This window comes from Stylophora pistillata, chromosome 1 (assembly GCF_964205215.1).
Source record: "Stylophora pistillata chromosome 1, jaStyPist1.2, whole genome shotgun sequence".
Lineage (NCBI taxonomy): Eukaryota > Metazoa > Cnidaria > Anthozoa > Scleractinia > Pocilloporidae > Stylophora > Stylophora pistillata.
In genome coordinates, this window is record NC_142519.1 from 29,664,995 (window position 1) to 29,683,321 (window position 18,327).

At 38.8% G+C, this 18,327-nt stretch overlaps 1 protein-coding gene across 6 annotated transcripts in view; it reads left to right on the plus strand.

Moving 5' to 3' along the window:
- Window positions 1-16,258, plus strand: part of LOC111331957 (myoferlin) — a 32,939-nt gene extending 16,681 nt beyond the window's left edge. For 2 of the 6 annotated variants that reach the window (XM_022937192.2, XM_022937191.2), the window contains exons 32-61: window positions 32-152; window positions 232-337; window positions 554-681; window positions 1,341-1,535; window positions 1,996-2,047; window positions 2,160-2,237; window positions 2,797-2,981; window positions 3,526-3,675; window positions 3,789-3,890; window positions 4,468-4,632; window positions 5,082-5,247; window positions 5,909-6,042; window positions 6,545-6,631; window positions 7,249-7,344; window positions 7,668-7,805; window positions 8,035-8,157; window positions 8,557-8,592; window positions 8,843-8,934; window positions 9,044-9,214; window positions 9,796-9,953; window positions 10,925-11,064; window positions 11,166-11,254; window positions 11,979-12,074; window positions 12,185-12,232; window positions 13,318-13,408; window positions 13,509-13,608; window positions 14,117-14,295; window positions 14,688-14,797; window positions 15,206-15,353; window positions 16,094-16,258. In XM_022937192.2, coding sequence (XP_022792927.2) covers window positions 32-152; window positions 232-337; window positions 554-681; window positions 1,341-1,535; window positions 1,996-2,047; window positions 2,160-2,237; window positions 2,797-2,981; window positions 3,526-3,675; window positions 3,789-3,890; window positions 4,468-4,632; window positions 5,082-5,247; window positions 5,909-6,042; window positions 6,545-6,631; window positions 7,249-7,344; window positions 7,668-7,805; window positions 8,035-8,157; window positions 8,557-8,592; window positions 8,843-8,934; window positions 9,044-9,214; window positions 9,796-9,953; window positions 10,925-11,064; window positions 11,166-11,254; window positions 11,979-12,074; window positions 12,185-12,232; window positions 13,318-13,408; window positions 13,509-13,608; window positions 14,117-14,295; window positions 14,688-14,797; window positions 15,206-15,353; window positions 16,094-16,126 — 3,517 coding nt within the window. In that variant the 3' untranslated portion in view covers window positions 16,127-16,258. Of the gene's footprint in view, window positions 1-31; window positions 153-231; window positions 338-553; window positions 682-1,340; window positions 1,536-1,995; window positions 2,048-2,159; window positions 2,238-2,796; window positions 2,982-3,525; window positions 3,676-3,788; window positions 3,891-4,467; window positions 4,633-5,081; window positions 5,248-5,881; window positions 6,043-6,544; window positions 6,632-7,248; window positions 7,345-7,667; window positions 7,806-8,034; window positions 8,158-8,556; window positions 8,593-8,842; window positions 8,935-9,043; window positions 9,215-9,795; window positions 9,954-10,924; window positions 11,065-11,165; window positions 11,255-11,978; window positions 12,075-12,184; window positions 12,233-13,317; window positions 13,409-13,503; window positions 13,610-14,116; window positions 14,296-14,687; window positions 14,798-15,205; window positions 15,354-16,093 lie in introns of those variants that run through there. The other 4 variants (XM_088754290.1, XM_088754355.1, XR_015999050.1 and 1 more) reach the window with 3 other exon arrangements.
- The last annotated feature ends 2,069 nt before the right edge of the window (window positions 16,259-18,327 follow it).

Genomic DNA, 18,327 nt, shown 5'->3' on the forward strand with positions numbered 1-18,327 from the left:
TAAAAGCTCATCAGTTTCGTTTTTCGTTTAGTTTGTTCCACGATCCTGATGAAGGGCACAAAGAATATTTGGTCGACATCTTTGAGAACCAAGTCAGAAGTTTTCCCGGTGGTGACTTTAAACCAGCTGGGGAAAATAACTGGACTGATGCGGTAAGAACCTTCCTTTTGCTATGTTAGCCCAATTTTACTGTCCTGTTAAAATCTCCACTGACTCGTTCTTTTTAAATAGAACGGGGAAGAGGTTCCAGGTCCCTCTGCTCAAAAAGCTCCTCCCGGTTGGGCTTGGAAGTCAAAGGACTGGGAAGTAGACAACAACAGAGCTGTCGATGGAGATGGTAGGTGACAAAAATTTAGTATGAATTAGTGACACGAGAGAAGCTATGTAGATGAAAAGAGGATATTACACAAGCTGCACTTAGATACGAATCTCATGTTAGAAACATGACCACGAATTGTGTTGTTGAAATACGGAGAAATGATTTCGCATCACTTCATGAAAAACGTTAAAATAATTGTGTTTATTATAGTGGAATTTTTACACTTGATTGTAGGCTGGGAATACACGGTTAACCCAACGTATGGAATTTATGGGCCAGTCATGAAGGCTTACCATATGTCTAGGAGAAGAAGACTGGTGCGAAAAAGGGAACTGGTGGATGCTCATTCCACCAAAAAACAGGTAAAGTTCTTACAAAATAAATGGCTGCCTAAACATTAAGAATGAACCACCCAATTTAGAGAGATTCTTAAACCTCTTATATTTCGTAGACTTCATTTGTAAGCTTATTTCATAGCCGTCATAAAAGCTGAATGTCGAAAATATTACTGATTGTATTGCTTTTGCTTTGGGTAAAGTTACATTACCCTTTTTATCCATCAGATGAAAAATAAAATGCTCAAGGAGTCACTCGCGTTTTTTCCAGGGCTCCAAAGTTAGTCTGCTTTTTTTTTACTTCAAATCTTCGTTGGCGTGTTTCGTAGCATTACCCTGTCTGCAGAGCGTTGTGATAACTTTAGTTTGGGTTTTACGACGCACAACGGATACGTTCTGTTTACCGCGCTTTCTGTTTAACAAAATTCTATTCTATGTTGCCGTACGCCTGTTCAGTTACAGATCGCAGATGACTTTAAAATGCAGTAAGAACAAAAAAGTGGTTCACGAGTCATTTACCATAGACCTACTGCAGCATGGAGTTTATTTGTTTTATAAGATGAAAAAGCAAAAGGTTGCCAGTAATTACGTCTATCCTCAGATATATCCAATCAAAATACGTGTACAAGTCAACCTATCATATAATTCATGTTGGTTGATACGTCTTGGTTCAATCCTCTCCCTAGGATCAGTTACAGAAGCTTTTGGCAGAGGGCTGGGGTTACGCCCCGCTGTTTAACAAGAAATTTGCCGCCAAGGAAAGGAAGCTAGATTTTGTGCGAAGAAGACGCTGGCTGTTAAAGATAGTACCGAGCGCAGGAAAGATTGATGGATTCTCGTGCAAGCTGCCACCAATTTTACGAATCCAACTCAAATCTAAGGTAACTTCTACAACTGAACCCTTCAGTAAGGCTTGGTTCCCACTGATACTAACATAATCACAAACATTATCATGAAGATAAGGTTGTAATGATCTAGTAGAGACGTATGAGAAGCTTGGAATAGCTTCTTCACCGATGTAGACGCCATTACAGAAGTCACTCGCAGTAATTTACCGGAACCAGGAAGTCTATTGATCATAATGCGAAGAATGAATAACTTTCCTTATCATATGAACTGTTGGCGGCCCTGCGCGCATTGTCATTCAAAAACATTCGACAAAAAATTCCCGTATGAAGACAGTTTGCAACGTTGTGTGCAGGACTGAAGAAATCCGTACACCCCGTGAAGATGAAAGGAAAGAGACAAAAGAAGGGCTGCCGGTGACGGTCTTATGACAAAATACTTGTGTTAAAATATGATTGTCATCATAATTCATGTGTTGATAATTCAATGTTTCAGGACCAAGAGAGTGCGTTGTGCATATCTCCAAGGATGTTTGTAACTTTTGCCAGTAAGTATCCTTGTGACTTCTTCCCTGTATTTGCATTTATTTATGCACTGATACATGTATCTTTCGGACGAAACAGTTAAAAAACCCAGAACAATTTTTCTTTTCACAACAGAGCCACACAAGTATCAGCTGTGGGTATATCTCTACCAAGCACGTGACCTTATCGCCAAAGATGATAATGGAATGAATGGTAAGTTAGGTACATTTGGTACGCCCAGAAATCTTTGTTGTTTTTGTTGTTTTTGCTTTTAATTCATGAAGGTGGAAATTATTTCAATGTATTGTTGTCGTTGTTGTTGTTTATTGGGAAGGAGAAAGAAAGAATAGCCAATACGAGGATTTCAGTAAAAAACGGGCTTTAAACACTCAGTGTTTGCCGCCGCTTTTAATTTATCCTCTCAAGGCTGTCAATTTAGCCTGAAAGCAATCTTTTTTATACTAAAAATGCTGAGAATTACATTTCCGAGCTCCAGGAGTCAAAATTATTTCTTGGAGAAGAGGCCCTCGGACACTATCGAGAGCTGTTTATGAAAATAGTTGATGAAAGCCCTGCCAATAGCTATAAAATCGATATGGGAAAGTAAGCTTCAAACCATGGTTTTCGATAACTCAATCAATTCTTTCGCAGGCCACCGTATTTAAGCGCAAAAAAAAACTAATTACTGAAACAAACTACAGAAAAAATGCATGAAACGGAAACTGCGTCAAAGAAATCTCATTTGTAACACTTTTTCCCTATTTCCTTTCAGATCCCTATGCAAGAGTTGCTTTTGGTAACCAAAGTCAAATTACGAACATTATTAGCCAAACTCCTTGTCCAACCTGGGATCAAACATTGATTTTTATGAACATGGAGATCAGCGAGGATCCTGAGAACCTCAAGCGAAATCCTCCCAGTGTGGTTGTGGAATTGTTTGACCACGATACAGGCATGGTACGATCAGATGCCCTTTAGTTCTCAAGTAGTTGGCAACCTTAATTGCGGAATTTTAGAACCACTTGAAGCTCACAAATTTCTTAAACGCGCTGTTGATATTGGAAACTTAACGTTAAGCAGATTAACGTTGAACGTGGTTCATCAACTCAGTAGTATTTTGAGTCTCTTGACAAGCTGCTTTAAAATGCACGAGAACCTTTCACATGAAAGCAAAATTACTCATGAGGCGAACAATGCAGTTTGCGAGGAAAAATTTATCTAATCTGTTATTGAAAAAATGAATGTGATCAAAATTTTGAGGCCAGCGAAAACCAACTTTGATTAAGGTCAGATGTTCTAAAAAAATTTTATTTGTTAACAGTGTAAAGAGGGCTTGCAGCTAATTAACACAAGAAAAACATTGTTTCAACGACCCTCTATTATACGCAATGTCTGATTGTCTGAAACAACAATGTAAGTCAGACTTCGCTCTGACCGGCCTTTGTTGTCTACAACTTGAAATATGACTAGTTGAAGACCATTCTCCTTTAAAATTTTCTAGGGGAAAGATGATTTCCTTGGTCGCTGTATGTTGACTCCAAAAATTCGACTCAAGGGACTCGAAGAACCAGAAGCCAAGTTATTGTGGCATAAAGTGATGCTTGGAGAACAAGATGGCGGCGAGTTGCTCGCTGAATGTGAGCTGTTCATGGTAAGGCTTTGAATCATCACGCCTTGTATCCTCGTGCAGAAGAATCATCTCGACATTCAAGTTAATTGTGACAGCATGCAGGAAGCTTTAAATTGAGTTTTTATTTTTCCCAGGATGAGGGGGCGAAGTTGCCTCTCCCACCCCCCATGGGTGATGGTGGTGTGTATCCTGTAAGGAGTAAGGTGCGACCCGTGGTACAGAAGACAGCCGTGGAGGTAAGATTGAGTATTTCCCGATCATACCAATGTTTTTTAGGAATGTTGACACAAAATAGTGCGTCCGTAGCAAATTCTGATCAAAGACAATGTGTAAAAATTGTATTTGAACTGTGAAACGAGAGAATTTATCGAGGAAATATTATCCCAGTCAGTAACGCCACTAAACCCTTAAGCAAAGAAGAGCAAAACTTGTGGTTTAGAAGCGAAAAACATACGAATTTCTTGCGTGTACGAGATACGCGCGGCAAATTCACCACACTTGTATCGCTGTTTACTCGACTTCACCGCAACAAAATTTCCCAGCGTTGTATTGACAATTCTGAAAGCTGTAGGAACCAGCTTTCTACTTGTAACTAATCAAAATAGAAATCGTGACTCTTGAATAAACCATTTGTAATATTTAGACTGTCGAAGTTCTTTAGAGACGAAGCTTCCCTCAAATAGATCTTCACTATTAACTAAGTAAACTTTTCCAAAACATGGCTTTGTGGCGCCGAGGATACTTTGTTTCAATCGATGGGAAACACTTCGGACATCATTTATTCCTATGCAATTGATCAGTATATATCCTTAGGTTCTTTGTTGGGGAGTGAGGAACATGAAGAAATTTCAGTTGACCAAAGTGACGTCACCCTCGATAGAGTTTGAATGCATGGGTGCGGTTCTTGAGTCACCTGTTCTTGAGAACACAAAGAAAATGCCGAACTTTGAAGAGCCAGTCTTAGAGAGGAAGATTCTGGTAAGTTTCTTGCACCAGAAGTAATCAGGTTGATTGTATGTCTCTCTGTCTCCCTCTCTCTCTGTCTCCCTCTCTCTCTGTCTCCCTCTCTCTCTGTCTCCCTCTCTCTCTGTCTCCCTCTCTCTCTGTCTCCCTCTCTCTCTGTCTCCCTCTCTCTCTGTCTCCCTCTCTCTCTGTCTCCCTCTCTCTCTGTCTCCCTCTCTCTCTGTCTCCCTCTCTCTCTGTCTCCCTCTCTCTCTGTCTCCCTCTCTCTCTGTCTCCCTCTCTCTCTGTCTCCCTCTCTCTCTGTCTCCCTCTCTCTCTGTCTCCCTCTCTCTCTGTCTCCCTCTCTCTCGCACTCACTTCCTCTGGTGGAGCAGAATTAGAAAAGCTAATTTCTGGTGAATAGCACCTTAAATCTTGAAATCATAATTATGGATGTTTTTGATAAACTTTGTGATCTGTCGTAGAACTTACCAGTGGAAGACTTGTACTCGCCACCAATCAACATCCGGGTCCGAGACAACCGGCAGTTTGGTCGCAAACCATTGGTTGGTATCCACTCAGTCAAGTCTCTTTCAGCTTTCAAATGCAAGCTGCCGTCGCAGACCACTGCAGACGATTCGGAAGTGGATGGTACGTCAACCACAATTTCCTTGTTCTCGTCATTAGTTTAGTTTCAATCATGATCATTACTTCTGGGTTGCAAATAGTGCGTCTTGCCAAGTATTCTTTCGCTGAATGTCATCTGAGAAATCATTTCCACGTTTAAGACGTGTCAGACTGGGGGGAGCAAAAGGGGTATATGTTTGTGAGATATTTTCTAACAGTCCTCAAAATATCCATTTAAAAGAACTGTGTCACGACTTTTCTATCAATTTTTTCTTATATTTCATTTACGATCCGTGTGAACCTTAGTCAGCCTTGTCAAGACCTGTTTTTTTCTGGAACATTCCTATCCATTTCATATTTTTCTTTTCTAACTGTCTTGTTTTGACGCTCTCACCCAAGGATTGATATGCATGTAATAAGAACTAAAAAAGTAATCAAATTTAGGAATTTGCCTTGATATGACCAAAAATACTCACCATGCCAACAAAAGATTATGTGGTCACCAGCCGGCAGAAATAGAGTTCAGATCGTTCAAGTGAAAGGGTTAAGTGTCATTTCACATAAAGGCAGTTTTCTGTGACGCTTAAAGACGAATTTTTTACTTGGCCTGCATTACGTCTCGCTGTCTCTTTTAAAAGTACTCTATGGGCTGTGACAGACCGCAGTCTTGTGCCTAATCTTGCAGAAGTGCTTGTGGATTTAACCGATGCGCCACCCCCTGAAAAGAAGATTTGGCCTGAGAAAAAGGAAGAAGCTCCGCCTCCTGTAAAAAAGCCAAAGGCAAAGGCCAAGGGAAAGGAAAAGGATAGGAAGATGGTTGTAAGCGGCAAAATATTTTAGTAGACCCAATTACAAAGACATTTTTTCAAGAATACCTCATTTTAAGTAAAGGAATTAGCTGAACGAAAGTGTGTTTTAATTGTAAAATTAAATTACTTTGGCTTTAGAAACTCTATATTTTTAGGACACATGTTTCTCTCGTGAAATACTTGCGTTCTTGAAAATGTGTGGGTGCAGCACAGTTGGTCCGACTTAAACATGTGAAATCTTTCTCAAAATCGATTATTGACTATTCTCATAAAGCCAAACCAGAGCAGTTGCAACAGCCAATCAGAGCAAAGGAAAATATAGCAGGTAGCCAATAGGATCTCGAACGAGCTAGGAGGAGGATGGATAAGAGCTATTGTTTGCCAACTCCTTTTCTGATTGGTGGAGGGAGTGGCGTATTTTTCTAGATCAATTACAGAGTAACTAAGTATAGATAACTTACGACCCTCATTTGATTATAACTTGATAAATATACTTGATACCCTTCTAACAGGATCCCGACAGGTTTGACTGGTGGTCCAAGTACTTCGCCTCTTTGCAAGGGGCTGGAGCAGGAGCAAAAATTTCGAAAGGAGAAAAGGTGCGATAGTGTTTGTTATTTTTGACAGCTCATAGCTAGATATTTGCCTACGTTTTAGCACAGGGGTAGGGCAAAGAAGCGCAGAATCCAAGGTTTTGGAGTTCGATTTCCTGTAGGGATTCACATTATTTCACTTTTTTATCCCACGCGAATGAAAAGATGAATAAAACATTTCTTTAATTGCAGATTTCACTGCTGAGTTTACCATCCAAGTGTCTTTTTTATTGGAGATACTCGGAGAGCAAAGAATAAGACTGAGAAATTAGTTAGCATTTATAGAAATATATATGTATATTTAGTATAATTTCAAAGCTGAGCAAAGAGTTTCCAGCAATCTGATAGGTCGAGCGGTTCCTTATATGACGTTATATAAACCGCTCCGCGCGGTTTATATAAAATGTTAAAATAAAATGTTACTAAAATGTTATGATTTTAGAAATTTCTGTTATTCAGCTCTGAAATTATACTAAAACAATTATTTGAGGTGAATATTGTCGAATAATCCCCTCGACTTCGTAGTGTGGCACACGAGGACGTTGGCTCGAGGCCTTTTAACTTGTTCTATATATATATATATATCACCATTAATCATGGGAATTACTGCTTTCTTCTTGTAGCTTGTTGGTATGTTTACAACAGACAAAGAAGGAGACAAGGCTAGCTTTACAGAACACACCCAGAAATACTTGTCAAAGGGATACGACACAATCAAGGTAGAAATTACAGCTTTGCTTAGATTAGTTTTTGTATGTTTACCTTGAGTGGCTATTGGCCAGATATAAAAATTGTAAAGAACGAAAACTCAGTCATATTCCCAAGAAATAAAGAACCGTACAGTTTTAAGGCTTGTTCAATTTCACCTGTAGGTTTCTTCTGATATCTTTTTTTAAGAAAGAGAAAAATACGCAAGTGATAGCCTCCTCAGGAAAAAAAACCATTGCATTTTTCAATACGATCATCCTTAAAAAGGTTTACCTTGATAAATTGGTGAATGATCTACAACAACTCATATCTGCTTCTTTGGGGTTTTTTCAAGGTGTATCACAAAGAGCTAGAAAAAGTCCCAGAATTCCAAGGCTTCAGCGACTTTATCGCAACCTTCCCCCTTCGTCGTGGAAAGACAAAGTCTCACAAGAACGATGACGAAGACGAAGGAGCGGTCGGTGAATTCAAGGTAGGAAAAAACCTAGATAAGCTAAAGCAGCTTTGTAGCCTATTCCCTTTGTTAGACTTTCCCTGAAGAGAATCAAAGAGGTGTGCGTTATTTAGGGGAAGCGAGCTTTTGACTCAGTCAGTCACAGACAGTGAAGGTGTAAAATTATTTCAGGACTCTTTAAGGCTAAACGTTACAATACTGCTGACTGTATTGAGAAATAAATCTTCTTCATTGACTGTCTCTTTAGGGAGCTTTCCGTATTTACCCTATTCCTGATGAGATGCCGGATACAGATCTTCCCGAAACAATGTTCACTAACCTCCCCAGTAGCCTACCGATCGAATGCACAGTTCGAGTCTACGTTGTTCTGGTAAGTTCGCACCCATCGATTTCAGTTAATTTCGAGTTCTATTCCATACACGGGAATGGAAGGGACGCTCTGACGAGGGGCTAACGCTCGAAAAGTCAGTTATAGAAACAGTCTGCAGTGGCCAGTTTAAATTGACAACTCAGTTGACAAAACCGGATTATCTTGTTATACCCCATACTGATGCAGCACCACAGTTCCTTTAGAAACTTGCTCTCTTAATTGAAAAGCATTTGGGTTAGTTGAGTTTTTGATGTGCTATTAGCAAAAAACGAAACAATACTTCATGTTTGCTTTTTCGGTAGTTTACTTTTTTTGTTGCTTTAGAACAGCCGTACTTTGTTTTCCGCGATATATCAACTGTAGAAACAGCTCAACATTTCTGTTTTTTCCTTCACTAAGGCAACTGATCTCCAGCCCCAAGATCCAAGTGGATTGGTAAGTGGTACTGTTGTTTTCTTGGCTGGTGTTGTTGTTGTTGTTGTTGTCTTGTTGTTGTTGTTGTTGTCTTGTTGTTGTTGTTGTTGTTGTCTTGTTGTTCTTGTAGTCGTCGTCGTCGTCAAGGGTCTGAGTAAAAATTTTCCATAGTATTGGGAGTGTGCATTTTTTTACCTCTCCCTTCACCAGAGTTGAATTTATAACTGTCAAGAGTGAAAATGTAATTAATATACGTTTTGTTTTTTGTCAGGCTGACCCTTATCTCATTGTTTCTCTTGGAAAGAAGAAATATGACGACCAAGAAGACTTTAAACCAAATACGCTTAACCCAGTGTTTGGAAAGTGAGTTGCACGTCGCAAGTTGCAATCCTCGAATTCTTGCTCTGCTTTCAAACATCTCTGGTGAGCTTCGTTGTTAACACTCGTGGTCTTATTCTTTTCCTTAACTTAGGATGTTCGAATTCAAAACCTCCATCCCCCAGGATAAAGATCTAAAAATCCAAGTGATGGACTACGACTATCTCAGCAGGGACGATTTGATTGGTGAAACGGTGGTCGACCTGGAACAGAGGCTGTTGTCTCGCTTCCATGCAAAGTGTGGATTACACAAGACATACTTCGTGTAAGTTCACGGATCTTTATTAACTTCAAGCATGATTTTTTTAATCGCAATCATCAGCACTTGAGGATTTTTAAGGTATTTGTCACGAGAAAACGTCCTAACAATTACGCAAAAAAAAAACGTACAACACACAATTGAGCTATTTCAGCATGTTATTGTACTCCGGTGGGGTATGAAAACTTAGCCACGATTGATCAATTTAGTTTGTCTTTATTCTGTTAAGTGAAAAATGTTTGGCTCTCATGACTGATAAAAGTTAATTACTATGATATATATATCTTTGCTATACGCTGCATTTAACCAAAAACCTTGAGTAGATCTACGTTCCTAGATGACGTAAATTCTTTTCTCACCTGAGACAGATGTTGGCAAGTAATCAGTGGTTTTGATACGCTTTCCTCTGTCTTAAGCCAAGAAACTTGTGGCGCCTTCTCATACAGAAAGGATGTAGAGCTAACATTAATCCCAACTTTATCACTAGCGTCTTCCCGCACGTCAGCTAGTTTATTTGTTTGGATATGATTTCTCGTCTGCTCTTTATTCAATTTTCTTAAAGGCTGATGTTTGTTTCCTTTTTTTAGGTCTGGGCCCAACGCTTGGCGCCATTGTGAGAAGCCATTCAGTATCCTAACGAGGTACTGCGAGACTGCCATGCAACCCTTCAATTTCTTCCCTGGCAAAAATCAAAACCCTGACAGGATTATAATTGGAGACAGAGAATACACCCTGAACCAGTTCGGTAAGAAAGAATTATTTGCATTTGACATCACCTTGACTTTTAGGCTAGAAAAATATTTGTCTGAATTCATATGGAACCCGGTTACAGAATTCAACCCTTTAACTTCTAAGATTCAACAAGAAATGTTTTTTCGTTCTCTATTAAGACAACATCGAGATTTGTAACCAGAAAAAAAAATGTATTAACTACGGGACTGTAGTGTTTCTTCTTTTAAGAGACTATGCACTATTTTTTATAACGATAGGGTTTTCGACCCTGATCACCCACCCCTATACCACCTGGGCTAAACCAGCACTTAGTTAGTAAGGTTGTTAGTTAGTTAGATTACTTAGTTAGTTAGTTAGATTACTTAGTTAGTTAGTTAGATTACTTAGTTAGTTAGTTAGATTATTTAGTTAGGTAGCTAGCAGCTAGCTAGTTACATACCTTGATTAAGTTTTTATATATCCGTATATTTTCTTTTCATAATGGGTTGACTGGCACGTATGGTTCGTCAGTTCCCTTCTAGTCTTCCCCACTGCCTTGTTTTGTAATCCAATTTGTTATTATTGTGTGTTCTTTTGTTTTTTTCCCATGTAATTGGAGTGAAATGGAATAAATACAAATAAATAAATAAATAAATTAGCTGATCTGATACCAAATTCCACTACATCTAGCAAATCAAAGGAGAGCTACTACTGAGAATTTGGGAGTGAAAGGGTTAAGTAGAGATTCGCATCTGTCTGTGTAACCATTTGTTATGAATGTACATAATAAACATGAAAACTATCAGAGCTCGTTGCTAAAGGGAAGGCCTTGGGTGTGCATGACCTCCTCTCCCAAACCCAGGGCCCCCTGCTTAACAGTTTTTCTTAATCCTTACAGCGAATTAAAGTATCTCTAAAAGTTCGCCTTTGCCTCACATTTATGTTTTTATCGTAATTTCGATTTTCCTGTACTAAAAACTTGGTTAAAAATTTATCGTGATACAGAGGAAGGTGATCCGCCAGACAAAGAGGTAGGACCTGCTCACGAACGTTTGGCTCTTCACATTCTGCACACATTCAATATGGTTCCGGAGCACGTGGAGACCAGATCACTGTACAGTCCGGTTCAACCAGATATTCAGCAGGTATGGAGCGAGTTTTGAAGTATGCTCATCCTACCGCTGTATGTAGAAGTCATTAAACTTTCCTTTTCTTTCACTGATTGTTTAACTCATTTGCCATATAGGGAAAAGTTCAAATGTGGGTCGACATCTTTCCAAAGGACGACGGTAACTGCAAGCCGCCTGTTGTCATCGACCAAAGGAAACCTGTAAAGTGAGTGAGGCTAGTTATTCGTCTAATTTGAATACATCAACAAAGTTGAAATGGTAAATTGGCCACCGTTACGATTATAAAAGCTGACGTTTCGAGCGTTAGCCCTTCGTCGGAGCGAATAGAGGAATTGTGGGTTGTGTCTGCTTTTAAAGGCAGAAAATGGAGCTACGTTATTGGTGAGAACATGGCAACGAGAAAAACACGAATAAATTAGTGGAATGAAAAGCGTTCGTTAATAACTGTGGGATTTAGACTGCCGGTTTGAAAGTTAGTTATTCGTCTACCCCTTTTGTTTCGTATGAGAAACACCTTACCTGAGGTGGTTAAAATGGCTAAACCTCGATCTTAACGTAACATATTTTGTGGCATAAGTACTAAGGAGTTCGGTCTACTCACATGACTATTGATTACTTGAAGCTAAAAGCGCACTGGAGATTCTGCCTTGCAATGGAACAAACGAAAATATTCTGGAAGAAAATGGGAGAAGTTACAAATTTTTAAGGAAATTTCTGTGTTACTTCGGCTGTTTTAAGTCACTAAAACTCTTAGTTGGTTATCAACTTTAAGTTGTTAGAGCTGGATGAACTGCCGAAACAAATTTCAAAGAGATGACTTTTCAAGCATAGGCCTTCCGTCCAAACAAAGTGCCGGAGTTCCAAAATTATCTTCGGATTTATCCATTTCCATTTATTGAATTTTTTTCACGATGTTTTTGTACCGATAGAAATGAGTTGCGTGTGATTGTCTGGAATACAACTGACGTTTTGCTGGAGGAGGAGTCGATCACAGGAGAGAAGATGAGTGACATTTATGTCAAGGCGTGAGTACTTCTTCTTTGCTGCTATACATGGACAAAAAAAAAGCACTTTTGTCCTCCTTCTTAAAAGACTTTTAATATGGACAATAAAACGTGCGCTGTGTTTCTCTTAGATGGATCGACGTTCAAAACGAAAAACAGAAGACGGATGTTCACTACAGGTAAGGTTGAGGAGAAGAGAAATGATATAACTCTGAAAAATTAAAGGGGAGTAGCAAGTCAATTAACTTTTACTGATTAGCCCTTTAACCTACTCACAACATAATTTCTGAATCCCACTTTTAAGGTCACGAGAATAAAGAAAATGATCAACTAAAGAAGCTCTTGATCGATGAACAAATTGTCCTTGTTAGCACCTTAGGAAACATAGAAAGGACAGAATGGAGAATGCGTGTGTGTATAGGGGAATCCTTGTTTACAATATTTGCCTCATAAGCATAAGCAATTCGGTTTCTGATGGAGCTAAAAATAAATCAGTTCTGAATATCGAAAGGTCAAAGTACGATTAACTCGTCCAATGAATACGAGCCTGATGCATTGAATAATTTTTGTGCAACATGGGTTTAAAAACTCATAATTTTATATAGAATGTATGAGCTCATTAGCGCTTTTGCCACCCAGAAATTTTGCAGTTTTTGATGGACTATTTCTCCTTGAATATTACACCCAACGAGCTAAAAATTTCACCATGTATTAAGATTTTCTAGCTCTTTAGCTGCCTGAAGTCAATTTGTATCTAACATGCTTCCTTCTTTACGCAAAGCCGTATGCAAATGAGCAAAAATGTAAACAATGACGTCAGCATGAATCCTCCTATACTGATATTAGCGTGGAACGGCCGGGTTAAAATGAAACCCCGGTGGTGTTGTGGGACTGAAAGAGAATTTATTGTTCGTTGTGAAGGATTCCTAACTTCAAGTGTCTTTATCTAACAGTGTCAAACCAAAGTGGTAAACAATGTCATTCTTCCCTTTTAGGATGCTCGTTTTCAATGGGATTTGGTTACTATTTTTCAAATCCATTCTACATATAACAGCTTGTCACCTTATAAGGAATTAAATAGTCAATCCGCTTGCTTTTCTCTCTCTCATTTTATTGAACAGCTCCAGTCCAAGTTTCCTCCTTGGCTCCTGACATAACAGACTAATCTACTTATTTTTTTTTTCTAATCTTGACATGAATTATTTTGTTGAAGCGATTTTTCTTGAGCGTTCATTTCAAAGTTTGCTTTGATCGCTTTAAACAGATCTCTGGATGGTGACGGTAACTTCAACTGGCGAATGGTGTTTCCTTTTGACTACTTGCCTATTGAGAAGAAGTTGGTGGTAAAAAAAAAGGTATTAGAAAAAATCAGTAACACTCAATTACTAATTTTTCAAAAGACCTAAGGGTTAGCTATCGAAGGAAAAAGTCTAATTCAAGATTATTCTTTAAAAGGAACATTTCTGGAGCCTTGATGAAACCGAAGAGAAAGTCGACGCGAAGCTCAAAATTCAGATTTGGGAGAACGACACATTCTCAAGTGATGACTTCATAGGTAAGCAATTGTAGGCCTGTGTAGCGAGTAAGAAAAATCTTCCATCATCATTTTAAAAAAATCAAGTGATAATGTCATCTCTGGTTTCTAAGAATAAGGTCCCATCACCTCAGTTCAGCCGACGCCCGCACACCAATGACGGTGATATCTTAAGAAATATTCAAGGACTAGTAGTAGAAGTTGCTGAACCGGCGGGGGTCTGCTCCTTCAAGTTAAACAAACCATGAGCACGAAGACTCTTTGGTGACGCGATTGATTCCCTCCATAATATTTTCTTTTTCTCGGTTTAATTGCGTTTAATTTGGATACATCAACAAAGTTGAAATGGTAAATTGGCCACCGTAACGATTACAAAAGCTGACGTTTCGAGCGTTAGCCCTTCGTCGGAGCGAATTGCGTTTAGCCTGACAATACCTTTTATCAAGTAGTGCATCTTCTCACAGCGGTAGGTTGATTTAAGTGATATACTGCTAACTATATTCTTGCTGTGTTCGTCCAATTTACATAGGACAACTAGAGTTGAGTCTGAATGAGTTAGCAAAGCCTTGCGTAGACTCTGACCACTGTGGTAACCCTAAAAAAGATCCAGGGCTTTCTGGCAAGACCCTTGACTTGTTTACAGTGAAGAGCACGAGAGGTTGGTGGGCCTGTTATCAGCCGGATGCCGAAAACCCAGCTGACCCAACGGTAAGTGTCAAGCACTTTCACCTTTTTCATTTGCCTTTTCCGCCATGTAATCCTTTTCAAACATGGCGGCTGAAAATTAAAAGTACCGCTAATGGGACACTAGAAATTTATCTTAGACCCTTAATGAGTTTCCTTTAGCTTGTTATCATCGAAACTTTTATTTACCAAGGTGGTGTCTCACTAGTGAAAAACCGACATGGAAATATGAATTCTTCTAGTTTATCTTAGCAACGGTGGGGGTGAACTTGTTCTACAGCAAGGGCGAACATGCAATTGGGCAAAATCTCCATCTTTCTTTTTCATGCTGGGATATCTTGTATGCACTTTTATCGTTTGCAATCGTCTATGAATATTTCAGCTGTAGTTTTAATGCACTCTCATTGTTACCGCAGGGTAAAGTCGAGATGACCATTGAATTGCTCGCAGGATGGGAGGCAGAAGCTAAGCCCGCTGGACAAGGACGAGACGAACCCAACATGCACCCAGTTCTGCCGGAACCTGAGTAAGTATACAGTGTACCGTGTTTACTGCAAAGGAAGCTGGCTCATGAAGCAATTCTTAATTGAGTGTCGAAAGTAATCTGACAAAAACTCGCGTCACCTCACACTCTACCAATCAGATAAAACTAGAACCTATCTACTTTTAACGCAGTTTGCTTACGATTGCTCTCAGATCAAATTGGCTCCTCCTTGTCTTTTCTTGTTTCTGATTGACAGATTGCTTAGGTTTTGTCTTCTTAAAAGATTCTTATTTGAAATGCGCTGTACAGCTTGTAGGGTGAAAAAGTGCGAGTGCCCGTCTTCTTTCCAAGAGGTGCATGCCGAGAAATAACTTGCGTTACCTCCCCTTAATCCTTTGTTGATTGGTAGTCAAGGCTTGTCAATTGATGATGTATCATTTATATCACCAGCCGTCCTGCTACCTCGTTCCTGTGGTTCACATCCCCATTCAAGACGCTGAAATACATCATCTGGCGTAAATACAAATGGCTCATTCTTCTTCTCCTCATCTTGCTCATTGTTGGTCTGTTGATTGGCATCTTTATCTACAGCATGCCTGTAAGTACACTGTCCTTTTTTTTAAGAAATAATTACAACTTATAAAACCATGCAATATAGTTCATGTATGACTGCATGGAGTACAACATACCAGTTGAGTATATTTTTTGACAGAGGTATTATAAATGATATCAACACGCAATATAGTTCATGAAAACCCATATGGAGTACAGTGTACCCGTGAGTACACTGTTATGTATTCAGGACGATTTGTACAGGAGACAAACTCACAGAATAATTTGTAGATGTTTACATGAGTTATAAAGGTACGACAGCCATATTGTAGAAGCCCTTTGTTAGAGGAACTTTTGATTTGATATCGGAAGTATTCCAGGATTTTATTGACTTTGCTTTACTTCAGGACGTACTGTTATTAGTCCGGACTTTTTGACCACAAGCATCTAATTTCTCCTTACAAGACCAACCCCAGGAAGAAAGGGAATGGTCACTAACTTAAGAAACCTTGATTATTAAACAAGTTCTCCTTCTCAGCACCTTAGGAAATGTATGAAGAACAGTATGGAGAATATGCATACTGATGTTAAAATGTAAAGGGTTAACTGACCCGTACCCTACAACTAACCAGATTGATGCTACACAGCAAACGAATCGGGGTAGTCACTCAACATTCTTGCGCTAAGAAGTGGTTGTTCTGATTTACGCCATTTACAACAGTACATCAAAAAGCTTTCTAACGTGATTTGAATTCATGCTAACCTTAAATGTTGTTATCATTTCAGGGTTACACCGTGAAGAAGATGTTTGGTGTATAAAGTGAACAGATAAAGCAGCAGTACAAGAACAGACACTTTTGGCGAAGTTCTGTTTCCTCTACCTGACGACAAATTTATCCAAAAATTTCGTTCAAAAGTTAAGCCCTCTAAAGTTGCTAGTAAATTTTCTTAGAATAAAAATGGAATAAGGTCCATTAAATTCCATCCTAGCTCAAGAAAATGTTATTCTCACTGCCGATTTTTCCATAAGAAAATCTTCAAATTCCCTCCTCAGAAGGACTGAATTTTTTGTTAGCTTGCACTAAATAATTAGAATTATTAGCAGTCACACTGACTCATCGAGACTGCATAAAAAGAGCGGTCGAAAAAGAATGTAATGAGAACAACATTTTGTTCAAAAAGGCTTAAAGGTAATGCTCTAATTGTTGTTAAAAAATTTTCATATCGATGATACGATCCTATCTAATAGTAAAGTGGAAATAAATCATTTGTGAACTGAAATTCAATTCGTGTGGAGTTAAATTCTTCCTTGTGTATTGGGCGGGCTGTGTGTTAACATTCCTCAAACTCGTAATTATGCTAACCACGTTTAGAAAATTTGCAATCTCCACTTTTCTTCTCCTTTAGAGAACGTTACAAATATCAGGCTTGAATACTTCCATTTTGTGATTTTCTGTCAATTCACTTTGACGTTCTTCACTCCTTGAAAGAGTAGCCTATCTTCAAGCTACTGACTTCACCAAGGCACAGGCACAGGCACAGGCACCATGAAACTTACAACCAATTCACCCACATCATCTGCTGGCTTCATTAACAGATAGAAGGTATAACATTCAGACTCTGAAAGTAACGTGCGCTATTAAAAAACAGAACATAGAGAAGTTCTCCAGAGTGGAAGGATTAACTTTTAAGTGTCGAATCTATTAATCAATTTACGCTCACCCGTTTTGAACTCGGAAAATGGCTGAAAGCCATTTGCGAGTTGTTGTTATGACCCCAAATTCACTCTTCCTTCCATTCCTATGAACTGTTTGGTACGTCCACTTTCAAATGTTTAGTCAAACCGCGGAGCTCAACTGATAGCTGACAATTGTACAAAGATTTAACAGTCTACTGAGAAATTTAGCCTTTTTTCAATTGACAACTGAGATGTGAGATAAGCAAATTTTTCCAACGGATGAAAAATGACTTGAATTTAAGACTGTATGGATAAGGTCTGCGCACGTATTGGACATATGATTATTGCACAATAAATAATGACGTAAAGTAAATAAAAAAAATGAAAAAAGATAAGAAAGAAAAAAAAAAAAGAAGAGAAGAAGTTTGCTGACTCCAAAGATCGTAGACCTCTCGCTTGAGAGGAGCCGGAAGACTTATCCATTGCGTCAAGTATGCTGAGCATGCTCACGAGCGGTAGACTTGAGTCGATTATATAGATAACGCGTGAACTTCCTTCACCAAGAGTATTAATACAAAGTCAGTTTAGTGGCCTCGACATCTTACCCCCTCCATAAAACATTTTCCGAGTTTAGTGGCTCACAGCCACTTTGATTTTATTTGAAACGTGGACTATTGTTGCAAGAGTATCCAAACAGCGGACCAATACGGCCCCAACCTTTGAAAAAAACTATTGAAGAATGAGGCATCTGGCACAATGCAGTAAAATATTGATTGTTTAGGATTATTTCATAAATCAAAGGTAGATACCACACAACGCTGACAGAACGTACATCAGTACTGACTACATAATTATGACTCTGGAATAGTGTTGAAATATATGTATTTTCACATTAAATCTTGCATGAATTTAAACCTAGTTTTGCTAAGAACTCCATTCTCGGACTTGCCTATTTCCCTCAATCATTTCAAGGTGACAAGTTTGTACATCCTTAAAGAGAGCTCACTGCATGCTAGTAATATATCGTTTCAATTATTTTCACTTTAAATGAATTTTAGAATTTGAATCGACGAAATTTTTGGTAAAACAATTGTTTGGCTGATTTAAATGACTTTACAACGAATCTCTTTGCAGTGAATGCATTCGAGAGGAACTTTAACATCTAAGTGCTTAAAATTGACCCACTAGGTCTCGAAAGTCTTCTTAGCCCAATTGGCATTGCTAAGCACTAGATATGCAGAGGTACTGAGCTCAAATTCAAACACGAGGATACATTCGAGTATCTGAGGTCTTTTTTTACCTACATTAAATTCACAGTTCCTGGAATTGTTATTTGCATGCG